This window comes from Felis catus, chromosome A2, assembly GCF_018350175.1.
Source record: "Felis catus isolate Fca126 chromosome A2, F.catus_Fca126_mat1.0, whole genome shotgun sequence".
Classification (NCBI taxonomy): domain Eukaryota; kingdom Metazoa; phylum Chordata; class Mammalia; order Carnivora; family Felidae; genus Felis; species Felis catus.
In genome coordinates, this window is record NC_058369.1 from 21,176,346 (window position 1) to 21,198,562 (window position 22,217).

General features: G+C 41.0%; 1 protein-coding gene and 1 long non-coding RNA gene across 44 annotated transcripts in view; one reads left to right on the forward strand and one right to left on the reverse strand.

Annotated features, from left to right (window-relative positions):
* Positions 1–629: 629 nt before the first annotated feature.
* PBRM1 (polybromo 1) overlaps positions 630–22,217 on the reverse strand; it is a 117,196-nt gene continuing 95,608 nt past the window's right edge. For 21 of the 43 annotated variants that reach the window (XM_023249544.2, XM_023249543.2, XM_045051145.1 and 18 more), the window contains 8 exons: positions 16,758–16,941; positions 15,986–16,196; positions 15,206–15,407; positions 11,646–11,810; positions 8,109–8,264; positions 4,978–5,048; positions 4,651–4,867; positions 630–3,473 (listed from right to left, as the gene is read on the reverse strand). In XM_023249544.2, the coding sequence (XP_023105312.1) occupies positions 3,301–3,473; positions 4,651–4,867; positions 4,978–5,048; positions 8,109–8,264; positions 11,646–11,810; positions 15,206–15,407; positions 15,986–16,196; positions 16,758–16,941 (1,379 nt within the window). In that variant the 3' untranslated portion in view covers positions 630–3,300. Of the gene's footprint in view, positions 3,474–4,650; positions 4,868–4,977; positions 5,049–8,108; positions 8,265–9,143; positions 11,811–15,205; positions 15,408–15,985; positions 16,197–16,757; positions 16,942–22,217 lie in introns of those variants that run through there. The other 22 variants (XM_019822719.3, XM_045051258.1, XM_023249576.2 and 19 more) reach the window with 4 other exon arrangements.
* The window catches only part of LOC123383514, a 58,365-nt gene continuing 51,826 nt past the window's right edge, over positions 15,679–22,217 (forward strand). The window contains exon 1 of the long non-coding RNA XR_006593354.1: positions 15,679–15,747. This is a non-coding gene — a long non-coding RNA (uncharacterized LOC123383514). The remainder of the gene's footprint in view (positions 15,748–22,217) is intronic.

Below are 22,217 nucleotides of genomic sequence, written 5' to 3' on the forward strand. Positions count from 1 at the left end.
TGGTGTTCAGCAGGAAATGTATGACTACGTATCAATGATCATTCAAAATATGCCCATGAGCATAGATGCAGTACAGCCCCAAACATTTAGGAGAACAGAGCCACAGGGATTTGCAAAGTGATATTAGAGGAAAACGGTTGATTTTACCAACACTTTCTATTAAAAGTGTGGTCATGTCTTTAAGAGCTGTATTACAAGCATATGTAAAGACACAACTGGGCCACTGGTCTCTTCTGGCCACAGGCAGCTATTTCAAATGGCTCACACTGCTTTATGATATAAGACACGCTTTCCTGACTTCCACCATCAGTAACTCTACAATTTAAACTTCGACCTGTATTTCCACCCATGGTGAGGATATGTCAGGAATTCCTTGACTGCCTGCCTGAGACGCTTGGCGTGGGGCATGTCAAGCTGCAGTGTGACTACATTCAGCTTGTGTTAATGCAGCCTAAGCCCTGAACCAGGGTCTGGTCACTGACTTGTGCCTCTACCTGAGGAGCTTTGTTCCCTTAAACTGGCAGCTGTGTCCCTGTCAGCATAAAATCTAGACTTTCAGCAATTAAATCTGCTTGACACTTACATCTGACACAAGCTTTAACAGAACAACCAAACCTGGTTAATCCAAATCACTTTGCAAACTCCATTTTTATTTGGATTAAAAAGCTTTAAATGAACAAACATATGATACATACATGTTATAAGACTAGTTCCCACTTAAACCTCCTTTGATACAGAAATTAGAATAAACCAAGTTTTAATTAGGTCTGAAAATGTTCAAGCTCAAAAGTCAACAACACCAGTTTGAGATTTCACACAGGGAAGCATCCCCTTTCAGTGCTTCCTCATAGGAAGAGAAGGGGGGTTCAAAACAAGGCAATTCAGCGCCTTTTAAATCAGTTGGCTGACCTACTATTTTAAACCAATAGGTTTTTCCCCCATATAAACAAAACTCTTTTCCATATGAACTTACATTTTGAAAACATTTAGGCCATTATACTTTCTAAGCCATATCACTAGTTCCTAAAATTCATTGGGGAAAAAAAAAAAAAAAAAAAAAGATGTATATAGTTTACTTGTACTTTTTTAAGTCAGGACTTTTTTTTTTTTTTTTTTTTTGGCTTATCTTTTTTGGAAGATGGTTGACCTCAAATCTTATATCCTAAATATTAACTGATATTCTCCAAGTTAATATACAGAAAGACATGATTCTAAAATAAATACATAGATTTTTTTTTTTAAACTTAATTAGGGCCTGCCTACCGGCCCCCTGGCCCGGCTCTGCACTGCCTTCGGGAAGCCCCTGGCTGGATCTATGGTTTCTACAGCACCTCTAGACACTGGGAAGGAGCCGGGAGGAGGAGTGCCCTGGCTTCTAATGCCCCACCCTAGCCCACAGTGAAGAGTTTGTAGAGGCTTCCCAAAGAAGTCTCATCCAGACCTTAAAAGGGGAAATAAAATGGGTGAATGAAATAAATAAATAACTTAACCAAAATTAGATTTCAGGTTCTTTGGTGTAATTCAAGAATGTCTAGAAATAAAATAATCTGATTGTATTATACAGTCCATGATGATTCAATGGCCCAAATAACTAGGAACTGAAGATTTCTTTATCTGATTCAGTTTAACAATAAGGTACTGACATACTACTGCAATACATTTTTTAAAAGTCAGAATTATTTAAAATACTTGATGCAAACTGAGATCCAGTGGTTGACTATACGCAATTAAGTTACAAGGGCCTCCTGTACTTAAAGTACCTAGATACAAGAGGCTTTTCTTCCATTCTACACTTTTTGTCCTCATGATTTAGTAAGAATGGCAATTAAATATCCAGGTATTGATTTATACCAGATTAAAAGAAGAAAGTATCCTGTGAGGGTCACTCTCTCCATTTACAAACAGTAAGGGAAGCTCCACCAACATGGCAACCATCTTGTTACAAAAAAGCAGGTTTCAAAACCGTGGAGTGAAATACTGTTCCAGGTTTGATGCTTTCTACCTGTCTGAGCATCATACACTACCTGCAAATATTTCTTCTAGGGTCACCTAAGAGAGACAGAGTCAAGCCCAAGTGTCTGGGATCCGTAATGGTCTTTTTTAGTATTTTCTTAAATTATAATTATTTTCTCCTGAAATTCAAAAGCACAAGCTAAATTTAAAAAAACATTCTAGAAAGCCTTAAATTTCTGGTTGAGAATTGCAGTGCTGAAAGTCAGAAGGAAAAAAATGCCACATCTGATGAGGAAATAAAGGTATGAAAACATATTTGCATATGTAGACAATCTACTCTTTTACAATTATGCTTCTGACACAGCTCATATACACTCCCTTCCCTATGCTGGGTTAGGTGTTAGGTTTGAAAAATAAATCACCTCCATGCACACCTCAATGCTTTCTTCAAGGTAAACTTCAATTTTTTCAATGTAAGAGATTTAAAATTTTAAATCTAAGAAGTATAGGATTAAATTGTGAATTCATTATAAATAGATCAAAAGTACCCTTAAACTTACCTGCCAAGACTAAATACAGTTCAGGGTTGTGCACATGTTCTGCAAAAATAACTGACACCATATATGACCAACAGCACAAGAAACAGTGCTCTGCCCCACAGGTGTCTGGGCAATGTACCAGCTGCAGAAGGATGCACAGCACTGACTTCAGATTTCTAGAGCAAGCCTCTGAGTCCATAGAGCAAATGTGCCATGTCTGCCAAACACCTAGAACCTAAAAACAACCCTTCACTTCTGCTAAAGTGACTTGAGATACTGAGGCACATGAAGCAGACATCAGTGCACTCCCCTCTGTAAGATGTAAACTAGGACCAACTTCACATTTCATTGTCAACTTAAACTAATCTGTAAACTCTCATGGGTGCGTGTGTGTGCGTGTATGTATTTTTTTTTCATTTTGTTTGTTCTTTTTTAAAAAACAAAACCAAAAACCAAAATCAAAAACCCCAAGCCAAGACAAAAACCTTTGATGGTTTCAGTTCCATGGCAACAAGTAAAAAGATAAAACTCCAAGTCTACATATACAACCAATTATGAAACTGGTTTTAAACGAAGGAAACATATGCAAAAAAATCTCTGTGTATTTGATAAAATCAACTTAATATAACAAAAACAAATTGAAATAGCTTATTAAAAGTGTCCTTATATAAAAATGGCCTTGTGATGTACAGTAAAATGCAATAAAAATTATCATCCTTTGTTCCTCCCCTCCCGCCCCCAGTAACTAAAATGGCTACTGTTCCACAAAACTTTTTATGCTTCTATAAAAGAAACGTAATTGACGTGATTAAAGATTTTCTAGATTGTATGCTTGGCGAATGTTGAGGGTATCTCGGAGCATCAAATCCCGAAGGCGCCAGAGGGCATCTGCCATGGTGGTATGGGCCCCTTTACTTTTCAGCCAGTGAGAGGGCAGGCGGCTCTCCTGTTCTTTTGACAAATGGACATCGCGTCTTCGAGCTGAAAATTAAAATACACACGGAGAAATATAACTAGGAATAAGGAAAAATATAAGTAGGTAACAATTCCCCCCCAGTCCTAAGGCCTGACAGATTTACTAAAGCATGTAACATTTAATATTTTTTAAAGATTTTTTTAAAGTTTAAAGTATATTTATTTTGAGGTGCATGCATGCTCCAGTGGGGAGGCTCAGAGAGAAAGAATCCCAGGCCGGCTCTGTATTGTCAGCGCAGAGCCCAGCGCAGGGCTTGAACCCACGAACTAACTGTGAGACTGTGGCCTGGATGGAAACCAGGAGTTGGATGCTTAACCAGCTGCGTCACCCAGGTACCCCTAACACTTATTATTTATTAAATACTATGAATTTTAACCCTGCAGTGTATTTCCAAGCAAATGCCTATTATTAGGCATCTTGGTTTTTAGAAAACCACGTGCTTAGGTATGAGACTACCTAGCTAAGGATGTCTTATTTTATGCTATGTATTTTAGAAATTATCTAATTTATAATAATGACCTCACAAAAGAGCTGCACATATAACATAATTCTCTAAAAGGGAACACAAGAGTTGCACAAACACCTAAAAGATCTGATCACTACTATTTTGTTGTAGGCAGTCCTGATAATCAATTTCTTTAGTGTTAACAAAAATTCCTAAAAAGGTAAATGTGAGGAAAGGGAAAACATACTTCTGAAAGAAATCAAATTAGGTTTAGAAATGAAGAATGAGTAGGAACTTCCACATTTCTTCCCAGAAGCCAGGCACGTTATTTTAGTGGGTACTGAAAACCCACTCAGGAAGTCCTCTGAGCTAAATAAACACTCAACAGGTTATCTGAAACATGTTTTCCAATATTCTTTTCTTTTTTAAAACTGAACTGAAGTTAATTTTTAATTTACCCAAGTGCATCTGTGCTGATGCTCAAATGCCTGAAAAACTGTTGAAAAAATTCAGAATATACTTAAAAAGACAGCAGTGATGCTTATGACAAAACAAAGTCTAGAAATTGAGCAAAAAACCCCCACCATCTTCGGTGTGTGATGTTCAAGATAAAATTTATTTTACTTATATACGAAAAGTGGATCTCTACCCCATGGCATAACACGCCAATCACAGTGAGAGGACTCTGTGACGATGCACGGCTTTCACAAAGGCTTGTTGAGAAGGACTCTCCTTACCTGCCAGGGTTTGGTCCCACTTGCTAATGCTGTTGGACTCAGCACTGAGTCCTTCAATGTATTTCAGGTAGGCTTCTGAGTGAAGAAGCCGTTGTGTCTTCGGTGGGGGAGCCACAAACATGGGCGTTGTTGGCTGCTGTATGACAGGGGGGCCAGCTGGATGTGGGCCAGGATACGGAGGTGGTGCCTGCTGCCCTGGAGGCCCCAAAACTCCCACCTGAAAGAGCACAGGGCACATGGTGAGGGAAAAAATACTTGGCACATGCTCTGAGAAAGAGGATAACCTGAATTCTGTCAAGTCCTAGAAAATCCAGCTGGGAGGCTCACCTGCTGTCCGTACGGACTTCCGCCTGGCGCTGGAGTCCCTACCATAGGGGCCACTCCTTGGTTCATCACACCTATAATTCAGAACGCAATGGCACAGTTAGAGGTTCTGAGTTGAGATGGCTACTGAAAAACTACTGCCTGATAAGAAATGATGCCATTTATAATGCAAACCTATGGATCTCTGCCCTTGAATCTTTGTGGATAAGAACCCTAAGCCTCCAGAACAGGATGCAGCATTCAAATAGAAAGTTCACATTCTTTGGTTTTCTAGCTATTTTAAGTACAAAGGTAGTACAACTTGTCAGATGTACATTAATTATTCATGGCTTAGAAATGATTTGAACCCTGCATAAAATTCTAGTATTTCCCTAGGTAAACTATAGTCAGAATACACCTCTATTTTCAAGGTGTTTTTCTTCTGACAACACATTTTCCTGAAACTGGAGCCCAAGTTTCATTTTGGCAGTGATGGTGCTGCAGTCAGGCTCAGCAGCAGGCGGTGTGCTAGGACAGCAGGGACACAGGGGAGAGGCTGTGCAAGCGCACGGTTAAATGAGCTCTGTGGTGGCTGGAGGCACATCCTTGCGGTCCACTCACAGGCCCCCAGCACCCCTGGTTCTAACTGGAGTCACTAATACTGGCAGACAGGTCACTTCCATCTGGTAGAGCAGTACTTGGAAAAGGATCATCTGGAAGTAAATCAGCCTCGTTGCTATCACTTCAAATGCAAAAATGACAAAAGGAAAGAGAGAAGATTTTGTGGTCTTACTACAATTGCACTCTGTATGTTTATAAACTTTGTACTCTTTCTACATTTGTACTCTGTTAAGTTTATAAACTTCCCAGTGGTGATGCCTCACAAGCAACTTCTGTCCCACAGGTACTAGCTGATAAAGGTGAGATGTCCTAACTTTTGTGTCTGGGGCTGTTTTCATCTCAGGACTGTCCATTTATTATTCTCATAAAACATTGAAATAAGGAAGGGTTCCAGTTTGTTAAAAACTAACAAACTACAGTCAAATAAACCCCTGTTTAAACTTTTAAACAAATCCTGCTGGCTGCAAAGAAGGGTCAAAAGGAGCTCACCTCATATACTAGATTTTCTAGATTCAAAATGTTGCTATTTTGGCCAGGCAGCACCAGTACACTATTCTAAGGTTCTGAATTGCTAAATGCCACTTCAGGAAGTATTAGACATTTGTTAAAGAGAATGTGGTAGTACAAATAAGCTTTCTGTTTACAAAGTGGGGATTTTAATATTCCAGATCACCACAGCAGAATCCTGATGATTATTTGTGACTGGGTTAAGAGGCTGTGGTGGGTAAGCTGCTGCTCCAACATACTAACCCCTGTGCACCGCCCCCCTCCGGGACACTCACCCTCCTCAGATCCCACAACATGAGGGGCCTCCCTGAGCTGCCTTTCTCCTTTTCTGCAGGGGAGCACAGACAACTCAGCAATCCCCTCTGCTTCCTGTTTTAAAATGCCATGCAAAGGGGCAGCCAGTGAGAGCATGGGCTGAATCAGCAGAGGAGCTCCCAGAGTCCTCCTCTCCTCCAAGCCTAAGCAGGTGTGTGCATGCGTGTGTGTGGGCACTAAGAGTTCTTCCCTGTCTCCCCAACTAAAAGGTAAGTGTGTGCCTCCTTCAAATGCACTTTAAACACCCGAAGAAGTGGGGAAAGGGACACAGCTGTGCTCAACACCCACCAAAAGGTATCTGCTACTTAGAGGGTACTGGCCTCAGATGTGGCTCCCACTGAGTACCAAATGCACCCAGAAGTCAACTCCAACCTGGTCTGAGTCAGTCAGATAGGGTACCCTAAGTCAAGGTGAGAAGGTACAGAATTAAGGCCAATTCTACTTGCCACAGGGGCACACCCATCTTATGACTGACTTTTGCTGCAAGAGTAACTCCCACACAGGCCACTACTTCTAAAATGAAGTACCCACTGCCATAAACATTTCCTCTTCGGGTATATCTGAATCAAACACTTGTGTGGAGTTATGGCCATTCTCTAAGGAATACTCATAAGAGTGTGGCTGGAGGCTCTAGGCCAAGCCACCAGGTTCACTCACCCTGCCCACTGCTGGGTGTACCTCTGAAGCACTTCTGGAACTCTGTATAACCCAACACTGCTGGAGGCAAGTCTAACATTTCTACATTTTGTCATCTGGGCCAGGCCTTAAGCTGGTATTTAGGATAATGGCCCCAATGCTCTTCTAAGTTATCTTCAGGTCACATTCCCTCCAACTAGATTACAGCTAAAGGCCAGTTCTTTTGCATTTGATGGCAATCAATATGGGAACCTGCGATCTTCCTTTCACAATAAAGTAATATTTCAACTTACTATTTACAAAGTAAATCTGTAGCTAGTTCTGAACTCCATTTATATGCTTCTACATGAAATAAATTCTGAGCTTCTGCTGACAGATAAACCAGTGTCCACAGTTAGTATGGGAGGGCTATGCTGCTCTTTAAGGTCTTATGTCATACTTCTTAGGGGACTCATATACAGAAAACGTGTTCATTGCAAATTCGTTCCCTCCCTCCTTTTTGTTCCTAGAATGATTGGCTGAAGGATTTATTCACCGTGATCAGTGACTCTGCAATCCCCTTAGAAGGGCTATTTGAGAAGCAGGAGATGGAGCAGGGATTCCATACAGAAGACCTTGTGAGAGAAGAACTGAATCAGAGGAAGAAGTGCCCTCAGGACTCAAAGTGCTTTCCTATGTGACTCAGAACTAGCCATTTGGGATATCGTTCACTGATCATCCATGTATCATTCACTGATAAAGAGGGAATGACCTTCCTAGGCTGTATTCGGTTTTCTGAGCACACGTCAAATTGTCTGAGTGGTATGAGAGTATGCCTTCTGCCCCCTGGTCTGCTGAGTCTGGTCTCTGCCATGTGTCCTCTGCTGCTGCTAGGGAGCCAGGTGCCCAAGGGCACAGGTGCTGAGCCGCCTGCTCAAATACATGGGACAGGCCCTGCTGCTGACATCCCTGGGATTCTCAGTGAGGAAAGGCCTGGCCACAGTGGGCAGCAGGTACCTCCGGGAACAACTGGCTGAGGGAGGAAAAAAGAGAATATGAAGATGAGATTAATGAGTGAAGGAGGATGAAGTTCTTACCCGGTGGTGGGATGCCCGGGAGGCCGGGCACACCTGGCGGAAGATGGTGGGGTGGAGGCCCCCCAGGGTGAAGTGGCTGCATGCTGCCCATGCTAACAAGGCCATCAACTGGGCCCTGCAAAGGTGGAAGGCCTGGCGGATAGCCACCCATCATGCCTTGAAGGACACAACAAATTTCAGACATGCATCATTAACATGCAACATGAGCGAAGTAATAACAAATCCCCCCCATGCACTACCAATGAATAAAGCGCCCTTAGTACTGTGTGAGATAACAGCAATTAGTGCAATTATTTTGTTGCAATAATGAACAAAATAAAAAGTTACAAATATGAAATCCAACACTTGTGGATGAATTAGTACTTAGTAGATTATTATTTGCAGTTATCTTCCCTGGGATAAATATGTTGCATGTTTTTAATTAAATAATAATAAAGAGGAGTTCCAGTAACAGCCTTCCCAAGGTCATGTTATTGCAAGCTGTTCAAACAGAGTGACCAGTTCTGCAACTGCGGTTCTAATTCAACAGACTAAACCCCATCACCCCACTCTGCCCACACTCTTACGCCTATCATGGGTGCACATGAGGGGACACTGGAATGGAGGGAAATGAGGCGCACAGCCCTGATCACAAAGCATGGTTCTCCAGCTTGGGGTGCGTGGGGGTGGAGGGGGGGAGTGGGCAAGAGCCTTTCAAGGCTTCCTCTTCCCTTCTAGCCCCACCACTACTTGGTAAAAATGGATCATGTTCAGGCTTGAGCTGGGGAACAGAGAAGAGCCATCACAATGGATGATGTTTCATCTTTAGATCTCTAAACATGTAAAACAAAGATAAAACCTAAACCCTCCCAAGCCAAGCCAAGCTAATCCCAGGTCACTCGGTAGCAGGCACGCAGACCTCAGAAGGAATGGCTGGAGAATCAGGCTCTGCTGATGTGAGAAAATGCCAATTGTCATTACTGTCTCCAAGTTCACAAATGCCCTCACATAAACCTTCAGTTAACAGGGAACATTTTAAATGAGGTACAGACTTTCTGTGAACAGAGGCCTTTATTCCTTTATTTTCAAAGCGTATCTTCATAACACAAAATATTTTCTGCTGGCTAGGGAAGAGTTTCAGGAAACCAGTATTTTTGGCAAAAGGAGTGAAAGAAAGAAAATAATTTCAAAATGTCAAAAACTCACCTATCAAAAGAACTTTAAAGCCACACGACATTTTTTTTGAGCAAGAAAAACAACTTAACTCTTCTGGGATTTGAAATGATCACAATAAACAAAACATAAGGCTCCCCCCAGAATGCAATCACCTTTGGTCCCAGCTTCCTGCACGAAGGGAAGCTTGAGGGACGGGTGCCAAACCTCATTTTTACAAAACACTCTTTGTAGGAGGACCCTGGGAAACAGTGGAAAACTCCAGATTCTAAGGACTTTACTCTTTGACTTTCCCATAAGGATTATTGAAAGGTATCTATTGATAAAAGTTTAGTCTTTTGAAGCTATAACATTACTGAAAATTCTGAGATTGGTTCAGCCTGCTTCATTAGTCATATCTAAGCTGACTGAAAAACTTAAAATCACACACACCAATAAAGCGAATTCTAAATAGTACCTCTATACATGAAATAGGATTATGAGTTTCATGGTTTTTAAAATGAGAGTTCAGAGAGTAAAAAGTACTTTTGAAGAGATACCATCATCTTAAACAAAACTGCCAAACTGCCTTTTAACCACACCACCAGCTCCAGCTCTTATGGGTAAATAGGTGGGAGTTTAAGGACATTAGGAGGCTTTGCTTTCAATTACAAAAGCCCATCTGAACGCAGCCTTCACGGGCTGTGGTTGAAGAAAAGTATTAAGAACTGAAAGCCATGACACTTGTCTTCATTAAACTGTACTTTGGCACTTATTATCCCAGTCACATGTGTTCAAATGAGCTTTAATGCTTGTAAGCAAAGCTGGTCTCAGACAGCAACAAGGCTAAGACTTAGGCCCTAAGCAATCTGTAAACCCAAGAAAAATCACCCTGTCAGCTGCAAAGTTTCCACTGTGGACCAAAGACTGGTGACCGTACAGGATGCTTGCTTGCCCTTCACTCCCATGGCCTGGAATCTGGGCAGCACATGCTTAATAATGTGAAGGGGTCCCCCCCCCCCAACTCCTTGCCCCTCAGAGCGCTATGATGGTATTCCCCAACAGGGAGCTAAAATGCTGCAGCTGCTGTGTTTTAATAGTTTTAGCTGTTTGAATTCATTTTGTTAACGTGTCCCTGGGCTTTTTAGTCAAGGGCACAGTGCTACAGTATCACATATCAAATGCAACAAAACAGGATGTCAACGAGGGAATTCTAACTTTCAAAAGTCCCCATGTTCAAGGCCTGATTTCTAAAACCCTCTGGAATCCCGTTAACCAAAATGGGCCATGGAATAGAGCAGGCGATTATGAGATTTGTTAGATCAACGTCAGTTACACTGAGAGTACTGAAAAGCCATGATTCAGATGTGCTCTGGCGAGTGCAACTGCTGAGTTGAGCGACAGTGCATTTGAGAACTTGCCATCACAAAAGGTAGGAGCGACAATGAAAAAGTTATCCTACGCTACTCTTCCTTGAAAAGCAAATACAAAAAAGCAAAAACAAAAACAGCATCCCAATGAGCCTGCCTTGAACAACACTGTCTTGGACTCCCTGCGAAAAGAAGTCAGACCGCTTGCTTCAGAAGACACTCAGGTGGCTTGTATGGACCTCACCAGGCTTAGGGAGATCACGAAGGAAGGACCCGAGAAGTGATCTACGGGCTTCTCGTTGGAAACACATCAGACAAGGATATTCAATTCAAGAATAGCCAAATTTGCCATGGCTACCAGAACCAGAGACAACACACACAAGCAAACCACATTCATCATTTTCTTTTCTTTTTTTTTTACAAATATGTGACTGGGATACTAACAGAAAATGCAGTTTAATGTAATTAAATAGAAAAGCATTACAGAGTGGGCACAATGAATTGAATAAGGACTTTGTACTCCACTTAGCAGTCATGCACATTAGTGACCAAGAAAGGATTTAGAATTCACTGTCAAAAATCCTTTTAAATGGTCAGTCTTTTAAGGATGGCTGCAGCAGAACAAGGCAAACTGAACCCTGGAATGAGACGGGAAAATCGGTATCACCTAAGTGCTTAGTTTCGTGTTTTCTCTCGGGAGCCCCTCCAGAACAGAATTCAGGGTCTGTTTAGGTTTTCTGCTATAGGGCTCTATATCCAGAGCAGTCTGGGGTGGAGAGTATCGCCAGACCATGCCCACAGCCAGGCTAGAGCTGCTCCCTACTAATTCCCAGGGCTGGGCCCAGGGCCCATTTCTGGGGCAGAGGGGAGGCATTGCCCATATGGGAAAGGCGACAGAAGGACGACATGGACGACTGGAAACTTTGACTCTGCCATGAGAAAAGCCTAGAGATTGTGGCCTACTCCTCATTGGAGAAAAAAAAAAATGAAGGAATTTCTTAAAGTGGAAAAAAATGGTCTTAGCTCCTGTTTTTACCTGCAACAGGTGTCAACTGCTGATTGAGCATCCCCATTGGTGTTGGTGGTGGCACCACCCCCATGAGAGCCCCCACAGGGGTGCCTGCTCGGGGAGAAGCACTCGGCTGCTGTTGCTGTGCTGCTCGCTCTCTCTCCTGCTGCTCAGCAACTTTAGCTGCCCGCTCTGTAAAGGCATTTCAGATTTTCAATTCTGTTTTTAACCCAGGAATTCAAAATACCATCCATTGCATTCAACAGGACTAGTAAAAACACAGGCAACAGTTCTGTCTCAACGGAAGGAACAGTAGATGACTAGTCTCAACACAGGAGGAGTCGGGCCGATTTCACTTGGTAACCTAGCGTCCAGCTTTCCTATCCCATCTTGAGAACTGGTCTGCAAAGATTTCAAGAATGTTAAGACTGCAACACACATTCAGAAAGCACAGGTTTTATTTAAACACGTCACCAGCGTAACCAACGTGGTTAATCTCACAAGGCACCCTGAAGATGAGAAGCGCTACCATTATTCTAGTATTAATAGCATTATAAATTATTTATAATTTCAACATGAAGCAATTCCATGGCCCATTATTAATTTTGGCACAATTGTTACTTACACTATTTTCCTGATTGCTTGCACCCAATTTTACTACGATTTGAGGACTCTTGTCATTAGTGTCATGGGGTTTAGCAGCTGAAGAAAATTAACTCTGTAAGGGAAAAGTAGCTTACTGCCTCCTTCACAAGGTTTTAGGGAAAATTAAACACTACTTTCTACATCCTAATGAAGCAAAGAGGTCATGTTTAATAAACCCCGAGGGGAAAAAATGCATGATACTCCAGGCTACAGTCATCAGAAGCAGGGAATATATATACACATATGAAACAATGGACAATGTACGGACAGAACCAGGTTTCCTGAGGCTGAGCAGTTCAATACTGACCATAGATCATCCTAAATCAGCTAAAGTTCCAAGAAATCACTCTTCTTTCATCCAAAATACAAGAGGAGCATTTGCTTGTGCCAGTTCTGGGCTGTGGAGCACCGCTTGCTGTACCCTTTTCTCCTTCGAGCTGCTCTGTCCTACTCCTCCATAGCCAGTAGCCCCAACAATCACATTCCCAGTCTTTTTGGGAGCTAGCAGGCTGGACCCTTACTAGAAAAGTCTAGAAATGTGTTCCCAAAGCTCTCACAATACAGGGATTATTTTGCTTCACTATTCATAAACGGGAAATCTTCCCCACTCCTCACATGGGCAAGCTGAGGCTGGGAGATAGGTAGTAACTTGTCCAAGGACACAGAGAGAACCAGCAACATGTAGCCCTGACTTATGATAGCACATTCCACTGCCACACATTAACCCTCCAACATGGAATTCAAAAGGCTACTGTTGGCTGATCTAAGGAGTGGAAAATAGCTCAAGATCACATGGCTTTAAAGAGAATCAAGAAGCAACAGCTCCAGTCCTCCATGAGCCTAAGAATGTGAAAGTCAAGCAAGTCAGAGCTTCCTTGCTGTGAGAGTTGCCTGTATGGGCCTGTCATCACTCATTAACACTGTCCCAGTTTATAGATCCTCTGTACAATGAACGTGAGGGACAAAGGCCATTGGAACAACCCATTTCCTTGTGCCAGCAGTAAAAACAAAACAAAACAAAACAAAACAAAACAAAACCACTGAATGACCTAGACCCCCACATTAAATTCTAGTATTTTCATTACACAAATGACACAGTAAAATGGGAGAGCAAAAAAATGAAGTTGAAAAAGGAAAACTTCAGGCCTGTGGATCGAATATTGGACTAGCTACCTGTTGGCTCCTTCTGGGAAGAGCCCAACGGGCTGCGTTGGAAAAGACCACTGTTAAATGAAACTAGCCCAACTCCAAACTTTGGGTTTTGAGTTCAAACCCACACTGGGTTTTGGTCCAAACACCACAAGTTCAGATTTTGTGTCTCAGGCAGACACTGCTGAGTCATACCCAGCTCATCCTCACTTGGTTTTCCCATTTCAGACTCCCATTTGAATTTAGGAGACTCTCCTGGAAGCCCTCCTTTGCCCCTCTCTCCAGCCCTGCTCCAGCGTTTGTACTTTTACATCCAGCACATTTGTCTCTCTTGTTCACACTCTAAATAACCAGCCACATGTGACTGGCTTCATCTGCCCTAGACTGGGCTTTACATTCACATGAGCTTCGTCTCCAATATTCCTCCAATGGAGTGATATCTGGTCTTAACTTTCAGTAAGGTCAAATACCAAAGAAAAGTTCGAGGTTTTTATGGAATTGACTAGGGTTTCTTAAAGAGTGTTCTGCAAAATATTTGTTCTTTATGATACTAGAAAGCATTATATGAATACTTGATCAAGTTTCAGAAAATGCCAGGTGACAAAACACAGGTGTTTATGGTAGGTCTTAAAGACTTTACTATGGGAATATGCACTATAAGTTTCCAAGAGTGGAAGTGTTTGGAATGCTTCTCAAACTGGTTTTGCCACAAAGGTTTTTCTGTCTGAGCATCTTGTAGGATTAGAATTCTGCAGAAGATGTTTGGGGAAGCCTGTCAGATAATTTTACAATTATCAATCAATTGATATAAATGAAAAGACTAAAATCTTTTTTTTTAGAAAAATTTCTTAGGAAATACCACACATTTTAATAAAGGAGGCAGGCTTAACAATTAATTTCTTTATTCTTGCTGGAAAATAGCAGATTTAGACCCAGCCAAGAAGAGTAATGGTTGATCACAGTGGTGAACCATAGAGAGACAGCTCTAAGCTGGCAAAATGAACAATATATACAATTCCAAATGGAAAAAAATATAGCTCCAAGGCAAGAGTCCTGCCTAATCTAATGTTCACTACTCATTTATTAAAGGTATGTCTGACATTTAAAAAAAACAATACCTGCCCCCGCCCCCCCCCCCCCCAATATCTCTCAGGTATTTGTCCCTAAAGGCTAATTAAGAACCACCAAATCTTTAAATGATAGCTCATGGCCCCAAATAACTTAATTACAGAGTAAAAGGAAAATGAAGGCAGGTGAACTTTATCAGGGACTCCAAGTGCCTTAAAAGTAGCTATGACTGCAGACATAGCACAGGCCAAGACTGGCCTAGGAAACCAAGCGCTTTCAGCCAAGCCTCAGCCTGGAGCTTAAATATGTGGCTTATCGAGAGCCATAATAGATCCTGATTTTGAATGTTCCCTTTTGGATGAATTTTAACCAAAATTCTACTTAACATTCTTATATAATCATTCCCCAGCTCAACACACGTATGCTTATAAGACTCAACAAAAGAAGAAAACCATGCAATTTTTAATAGCAAAATATTTGAGAAATTTTTTTAGGGGAAAAAAAAAACCCACCAGGACCAAAGGCCAAGTCAGGGGCAGTGCTTGCTCAGTCAGGACAAGGCTGGCATTTAAACTGTTGGCTGGGAGCCATTTGAGACAGTCCCCAACACACAGTTCATGTGCAAGAGGTAAGAACAAGAGAGTAAAACCTGTCTATGCACGTGCATTCCTGAAAACACCCCCTTGTTTAGAAAGCTGAGATAGTTGCACCTAGTCTCTATTTACCTTCATATTCTGCTTTCTTGGCTGTCTCAAGGTTTCTCCATTCTGTCCCCACCAGTCGGCTGAGCTCCCCAAAAGAGTAGTCTGGATGCTGGGCCTTAATCACAGCTCTCATCTCACTGCTGAACAGGATGTAGCCACTCATGTTGATTTTCCGTTTGGAGCCTTCCTTCTTTGCACTGCCTTTGGCAGACTTTGGGGTAGACTGTAAGACAGAAAGCTCTTATAGTGCATCAGAACACTGCATCTGGTCAACTGCTCAAGGTTTCTGGAAGCCAGGAACATGTGATTCAATAGTTATTATTATTTTGCAGACACGTTTAGTTTATAGCTGGTCATTTTCTTGGTCAAAACAGTTCTTCCTTGCCTCTTACCATTTAAGAAATAAATGAAAGTTTCTCTGAATTCCATGACTGTAATCTGTAATGGTGACCTCACAATTATGTCTTGGGAAAATTCTGAATGAGAAGAGACAAGAAAGATATGGGCAGGAAAGGCTAAAGTCACAGGGCGATGCTGCTCCTCACTGCTCACCTTCAACACAGGTAGGCAGAGCTTTCTAACTTAACATGCCATTAAAAATAGCTATCTATGCAAAGTTTAAAACGGTATGAAATTTAAAATTCTTTGTGGCATCAAGAAAGAAAAAAAATTTGTTCCTTCCTGCATAATTCTAGGTTGAAGCTCACATATGTGAGGGCTGGGTATCTCCTTCCTTCGGCTTGAGTGTGCTATGAACCAAAGCTGAGAGAAAGACAAGTAACAGGAACTTGTCACCATCACCTGTGGGGGTGTGTAGGGCATGAGATCCAGCTCACTGGCCAGTGGGGTCTGAAGCTGAGGCAGAGAAGGAGGTTCAATGACCTCACTATCTTCTTCCCCCATCTCTTCAATATCATCATCTCCACCTTCTAACTCAGCAAATTTAGCTTCTAGCAACTGGATCTTCTTTTCCAACAGAGGTGAGGGCTCCTTCTGAGGAACTATTGGTTTTCTAAAAGCAGTAAAATTAAAAAAAAAGAAAACAATCACCAAATACCACTCCAGGATTGGTCAGAAAGCAATGCTCTGCCTTAATATTTAGAAAAGACTTCCTGCAATCTGCAATGTATGTTCTAAGTCAGCAAAGGAAAGAATTTAAATGGGTATTTATAAAGTCACCCCTATTTATAGACGTTTGTTTTTCAAAGAATTCTGCTGAAAATCCACCCAAAATCCACAAAACTGGATCCAAAGTTGAGATCTAGTTGCCTATATAATACAGTGAAGAGAATTTTCATACTGTGGAACTAGGCAAGATCTCTTAATAGATAGGCTATAAACCAGAACGAAGGATTTCTGCCTCCAAATTACAATTACTGGAGTCTATGCCAAGGGCAGTTGTTACATCTCAACAATGAGGATTTTCCTTTAATTTTTAGCTGAATTAATATTTTCTATTTGAAATGTACACAGCTCTAGTTTAAGAATAAGAAAAACAAACAAAAAACCACCATGGGCTATACTATTTGGCTATCAATTTTCCTATTGGGAGTTGAAGTTTTTCAAGCTTTACCTGAAGTAATAAATTTCATCATCTACCACTTTAGCAGACAGCGAAAACCTCTTCAGTCCTTTGAATTTCTTCATCTGCTTGTCACTCTCGTTGTAGCGGCTCTCACAAAGCAGAATGTCATTTTCTGGTATTTCAGTTGGTCTGCAGGAGAGGAAGTCCTTGAATGACAACACAGCGCACTTTCCTGAAAGGCAAATTGGAGGGAAATTAAAGGAGTAAATTGTGGTCATAGCTAACAATCATTTTAAAATTTTGTTATTTTTGAATGAGTATGTGCGCATGAGTCAAAAGTCAGAAGATTTAAAAGGTGTACACAGGCATAAAAATAGACACGCAGATCAACAGAATAGAGTTACAAGTCTAGAAACAAACCCACACAGTTGGGTTTTTACAAGCAACTGATTTTTTTTTTAATGTTTATTTTTGAGAGAGAGAGGTGGGGAGGGGGAGTGCACGAGTATGAGCAGAAAAGGGGCAGAGAGAGAGGGAGACAGAGGATCCAAAGCAGGCTCTGCCCTGTCAGCTCAGGGCCTGATGTGGAGCTTGAGCTCACAAACCATGAAAGATCATGACCTAAGCTGAAGTTGGATGCTTAACCGACTGAGACACCTAGGCACTGCCTACAAGAAACTGATTTTTTACAAGGGCGCCAAGACAATTTTTTTTTTATTTCTAACGTTTGTTTAGTTTTGAGAGGCTGCAGGCCCTAGGCTCTGATCTGTCAGCAGAGCCCGATGCGGGGCTCAAACCCATGAACCATGAGATCATGACCTGAGCCGAAGTTGGACGCTTAACTGACTGAGGCGCCCAGGTACCCCAAGGGTGCCAAGACAATTTGATGGGGAGAAAAGAGTCATGTTAACACTGGCACAAGTGAATTTCCACATGCAGAAGAGTGGACTCTGAACCTTACCTCACACCATATGCAAAATGTAACTTCAAAATGGATCAGAGACCCAAACATAAAGAGCTCCAACTATAAAACTCTTAGAAGAAAATATAGGTGTAAATCTTTATGACCTTCTATTAGGCAGATGTGACATCAAAATCACAAGCAAGCAAAGAAAATAAACTGGATTTCATCGAAATGAAAACCTTTTGTGCTTCAGAGCCCACTATCAAGAAAGTGAAAAGGCAACCCACAGAAGAAAATATGTGTAAATCGTGTCTCTGGTGTAAGTCTAATACCCAGAACATACAAAGAACTCCTACAGCTCAACAATAACCAGACAAATAACCTAATTAAAAAACAGGCAAAGGATCTGAACAGACATTTCCCCATAAACCCACAAAAAAATGAAAATAACAAGTGTGGGCAAGGATGTGGAGAAATTGGAATCCTTACGCATTGCTGATGGGACTGTAAATGGCTACAACTTCTGTGGAAAACTGCATGGCAGTTTCTCAAAAAGTTAAACAGGGCTGCTGTATGATCCAGCAATTCTACTTCTAGGTAAATACCCAAAAGATCTGAAAGCAAGAACTCAATTAGATACTCATACACCAATGTTCACAGCAGCATTATTCACAACAGCCAAAAGGTAGAAACTACCCAAATGTCCATCTACAGATGAGTGAATAAACAAAATGTTATGTATACATCAATGGAATATTATTCAGCCATAAAAGGGAATAAAATTCTGATAATGCTGCACCATGGATGAACCTTGAAACATCATGCTAAGCAAAAAAAGCCAGACACAAAAAGGCAAACAGCACATCATTTCACTATAGACAAAATAGACAAAAATCATAGACAGAAAGTAGAACAGATATTACCAAGGACTGAGAGCAGTGAGTAGTTACAGCTTGTCGGGTAGCAAGTTTCTACTTGGGAAGGTGACAAGTTCTAGAAATGAATAGTGACGGTTGCACAATATTGTCATGGGACTTAAGGTCAATGAATTGTACACTTAGAAATGATTAAAAAACTCCATTTTATGTTATGTATTTTACAATTAAAAAATGGTAGCATATCACTTACATTATTTTACAACTAAATTTTGTTGTAAAATAATGTATCTTGAGGATCACTGCTGGTGTTAACATATTTACTGAACTAATTCCCTTTTGATGGACATTTAGGCTATTTCCAATTTTTTGCTCTCCCACTGAAACAAATAATGCTGATATAAATAATTTAACACATATATCAATTTGTACATGTGTGAGTATATCTGAGGTACAAACTTCTAAAAGTATACAACCTGGGTCAAAGGTATGGGCACTGTAATTTTTACAGGTATAATCAAATTACCTTCCATAAAAGTTGTGCTAATTCATAAACCCACCACAAAGTAGGTAAATGCCACTTCCCTATGTTCTTGTCAACTAGTTAATACTGGAAATTTTGACAATCTGGTAGGTAATTAAAATAAAGAAAAAGAACATCTGGGTACGTTTATTTCTCTAATGGCTGAGGTTGGGCATATTTTCATTTAAGAAACACTGGTAACTTCTGTCTATTCTTATCCTTTGCCCATTTTTCTGTTCAGTGTTGATGTTTTCTATTTTTTATTTTTATTTTGACAGAAAGAGTGGGCATGAGCGGGGGAGAAGGACGGAGGTGGGGGGGAGAGGGAGAGGGAGAGGGAGAGGGAGAGGGAGAGGGAGAGAGAGAGAGAGAGAGAGAGAGAGATTGATTGATTGATTCCCAAGCAGGCTCCATGCTCAGTGCAGATCTTAATGCGGGGCTCGATCCTATGACCCTGGGATCATGACCTGAGCTGAAAAGCTGAAATCAAGAGTTGGATGCTTGAGAGACTGAGCCACCCAGGTGCCCCATGTTGATTTTTTTCTAAAGGTTTTATAGAAGTTCTTCATATGTGAAGGAAATTTGATCTTTATGTATTACATACATTGCAAGTATTTTCCTAAAAGTTGTCATTTATCTTTGTTTCTGCCTGTTTTGGTTATGCGAACATTTTTAACTTTTACATAGTCCAATTTATCCCTGTTTTTCTGTATGGGTTCTAGGTTTATGCCAAAGGTTATCAAAATTTCTTTCCCATCATTTCTTTTGGTATCTTTGCTGTTTCACTTTATGTTCATTTAAACCTGTAATTCATCTGGAAATTTATTCTGCAGTTGATGTGAGGGATGAATACAAGTTTATTTTTTCCAAATGTCTATGCTCTTTCCAAATACCACTTAACAGAAAAATCCATCTTTTCCCCCTTACCTGGGATGTCACCTTTATCATAAGTTAATTTATATTTGATTCTACTGCTAAACTTTCTATTCTGTTCAAAGAATCTGTGTATTTATATCATATAAATAATTTTAATGATATTTTAATATCTGATCAGGACAGACTCTCACCCCCTATTATACTTTTCATATTTTCCTGATTTTTGCTTCTCTTTGAGATTTTTTTTTTAAGTTTATTTATTTGGGGGGTGGGGCAGAGAGAGAAAGAATTCCAAGCATGCTTTGCACCATCAGTGTGGAGCCGGAAATAGGGCTTGACCTGAGCCAAAATCAAGAGTCAATGCTTAACCAACTGAGCCGCCCAGGCATCCCATTATTTTAAACATCAGTTTATTTAAGTCCCAAATTCCTCACAAGAAAATTCCCATTGGTACATATACTGGAACCACATTAAAGATTAACTTAGGTGGCACAAAAACAGACACATAGACCAATGGAATAGAATAGAAACTCCAGAACTAGACCCACAAACGTATGGCCAACTCATCCCTGACAAAGCAGGAAAGAACATCCAATGGAAAAAAGACAGCCTCTTTAACAAATGGTGCTGGGAGAACTGGACAGCAACATGCAGAAGGTTGAAACTAGACCACTTTCTCACACCATTGACAAAAATAAACTCAAAATGGATAAAGGACCTAAATGTGAGACCGGAAACCATCAAAACCTTAGAGGAGAAAGCAGGAAAAGACCTCTCTGACCTCAGCTGTAGCAATCTCTTACTCGACACATCCCCAAAGGCAAGGGAATTAAAAGCAAATGACATATCGGACAAAGGGCTAGTATCCAAAATCTATAAAGAGCTCACCAAACTCCACACCCGAAAAACAAATAACCCAGTGAAGAAATGGGCAGAAAACATGAATAGACACTTCTCTAAAGAAGACATCCGGATGGCCAACAGGCACATGAAAAGATGTTCAGTGTCGCTCCTTATCAGGGAAATACAAATCAAAACCACACTCAGGTATCACCTCACGCCAGTCAGACTGGCCAAAATGAACAAATCAGGAGACTATAGATGCTGGAAAGGATGTGGAGAAACGGGAACCCTCTTGCACTGTTGGTGGGAATGCAAATTGGTGCAGCCGCTCTGGAAAGCAGTGTGGAGGTTCCTCAGAAAATTAAAAATAGACCTACCCTATGACCCAGCAATAGCACTGCTAGGAATTTATCCAAGGGATACAGGAGTACTGATGCATAGGGCCACTTGTACCCCAATGTTCATAGCAGCACTCTCAACAATAGCCAAATTATGGAAAGAGCCTAAATGTCCATCAACTGATGAATGGATAAAGAAATTGTGGTTTATATACACAATGGAATTCTACGTGGCAATGAGAAAAAATGAAATAGGGCCTTTTGTAGCAACGTGGATGGAACTGGAGAGTGTGATGCTAAGTGAAATAAGCCATACAGAGAAAGACAGATACCATATGGTTTCACTCTTATGTGGATCCTGAGAAACTTAACAGGAACCCATGGGGGAGGGGAAGGAAAAAAAAAAAAAAAAAAAAGAGGTTAGAGTGCGAGAGAGCCAAAGCATAAGAGACTGTTAAAAACTGAGAACAAACTGAGGGTTGATGGGGGGTGGGAGGGAGGAGAGGGTGGGTGGTGGGTATTGAGGAGGGCACCTTTTGGGATGAGCACTGGGTGTTTTATGGAAACCAATTTGTCAATAAATTTCATATTAAAAAAAAAAGATTAACTTAGGAAGAATGAACATCTCTATGATGTTGAGACTTCTCATTCAAGTACACGGAATGCTTTTCAATTTGTTCAAGCACTCCCTTTTAAATGCATTAAAAGCAGCATTTAAAAACTTTCTTTATACAGGGGCGCCTGGGTGGCGCAGTCGGTTAAGCGTCCGACTTCAGCCAGGTCACGATCTTGCGGTCCGTGAGTTCGAGCCCCGCGTCGGGCTCTGGGCTGATGGCTCAGAGCCTGGAGCCTGTTTCCGATTCTGTGTCTCCCTCTCTCTCTGCCCCTCCCCCGTTCATGCTCTGTCTCTCTCTGTCCCCAAAATAAATAAACGTTGAAAAAAAAAATTTTAAAAACTTTCTTTATACAGATGTGGCATGTATCTTGTTAAATTTATCCCAACGTTTTATCTTTTTATCATTATTCAATCTCTTAAGGCAGTTGCTTTGTTATCCATGTTATACTCAATCTTACCTTCCTTCTCTTTTTAATTTTTTTAAACTATTTTTTTTTCAAATGTTTATTTATTTTTGAGACAGAGATGAAGCA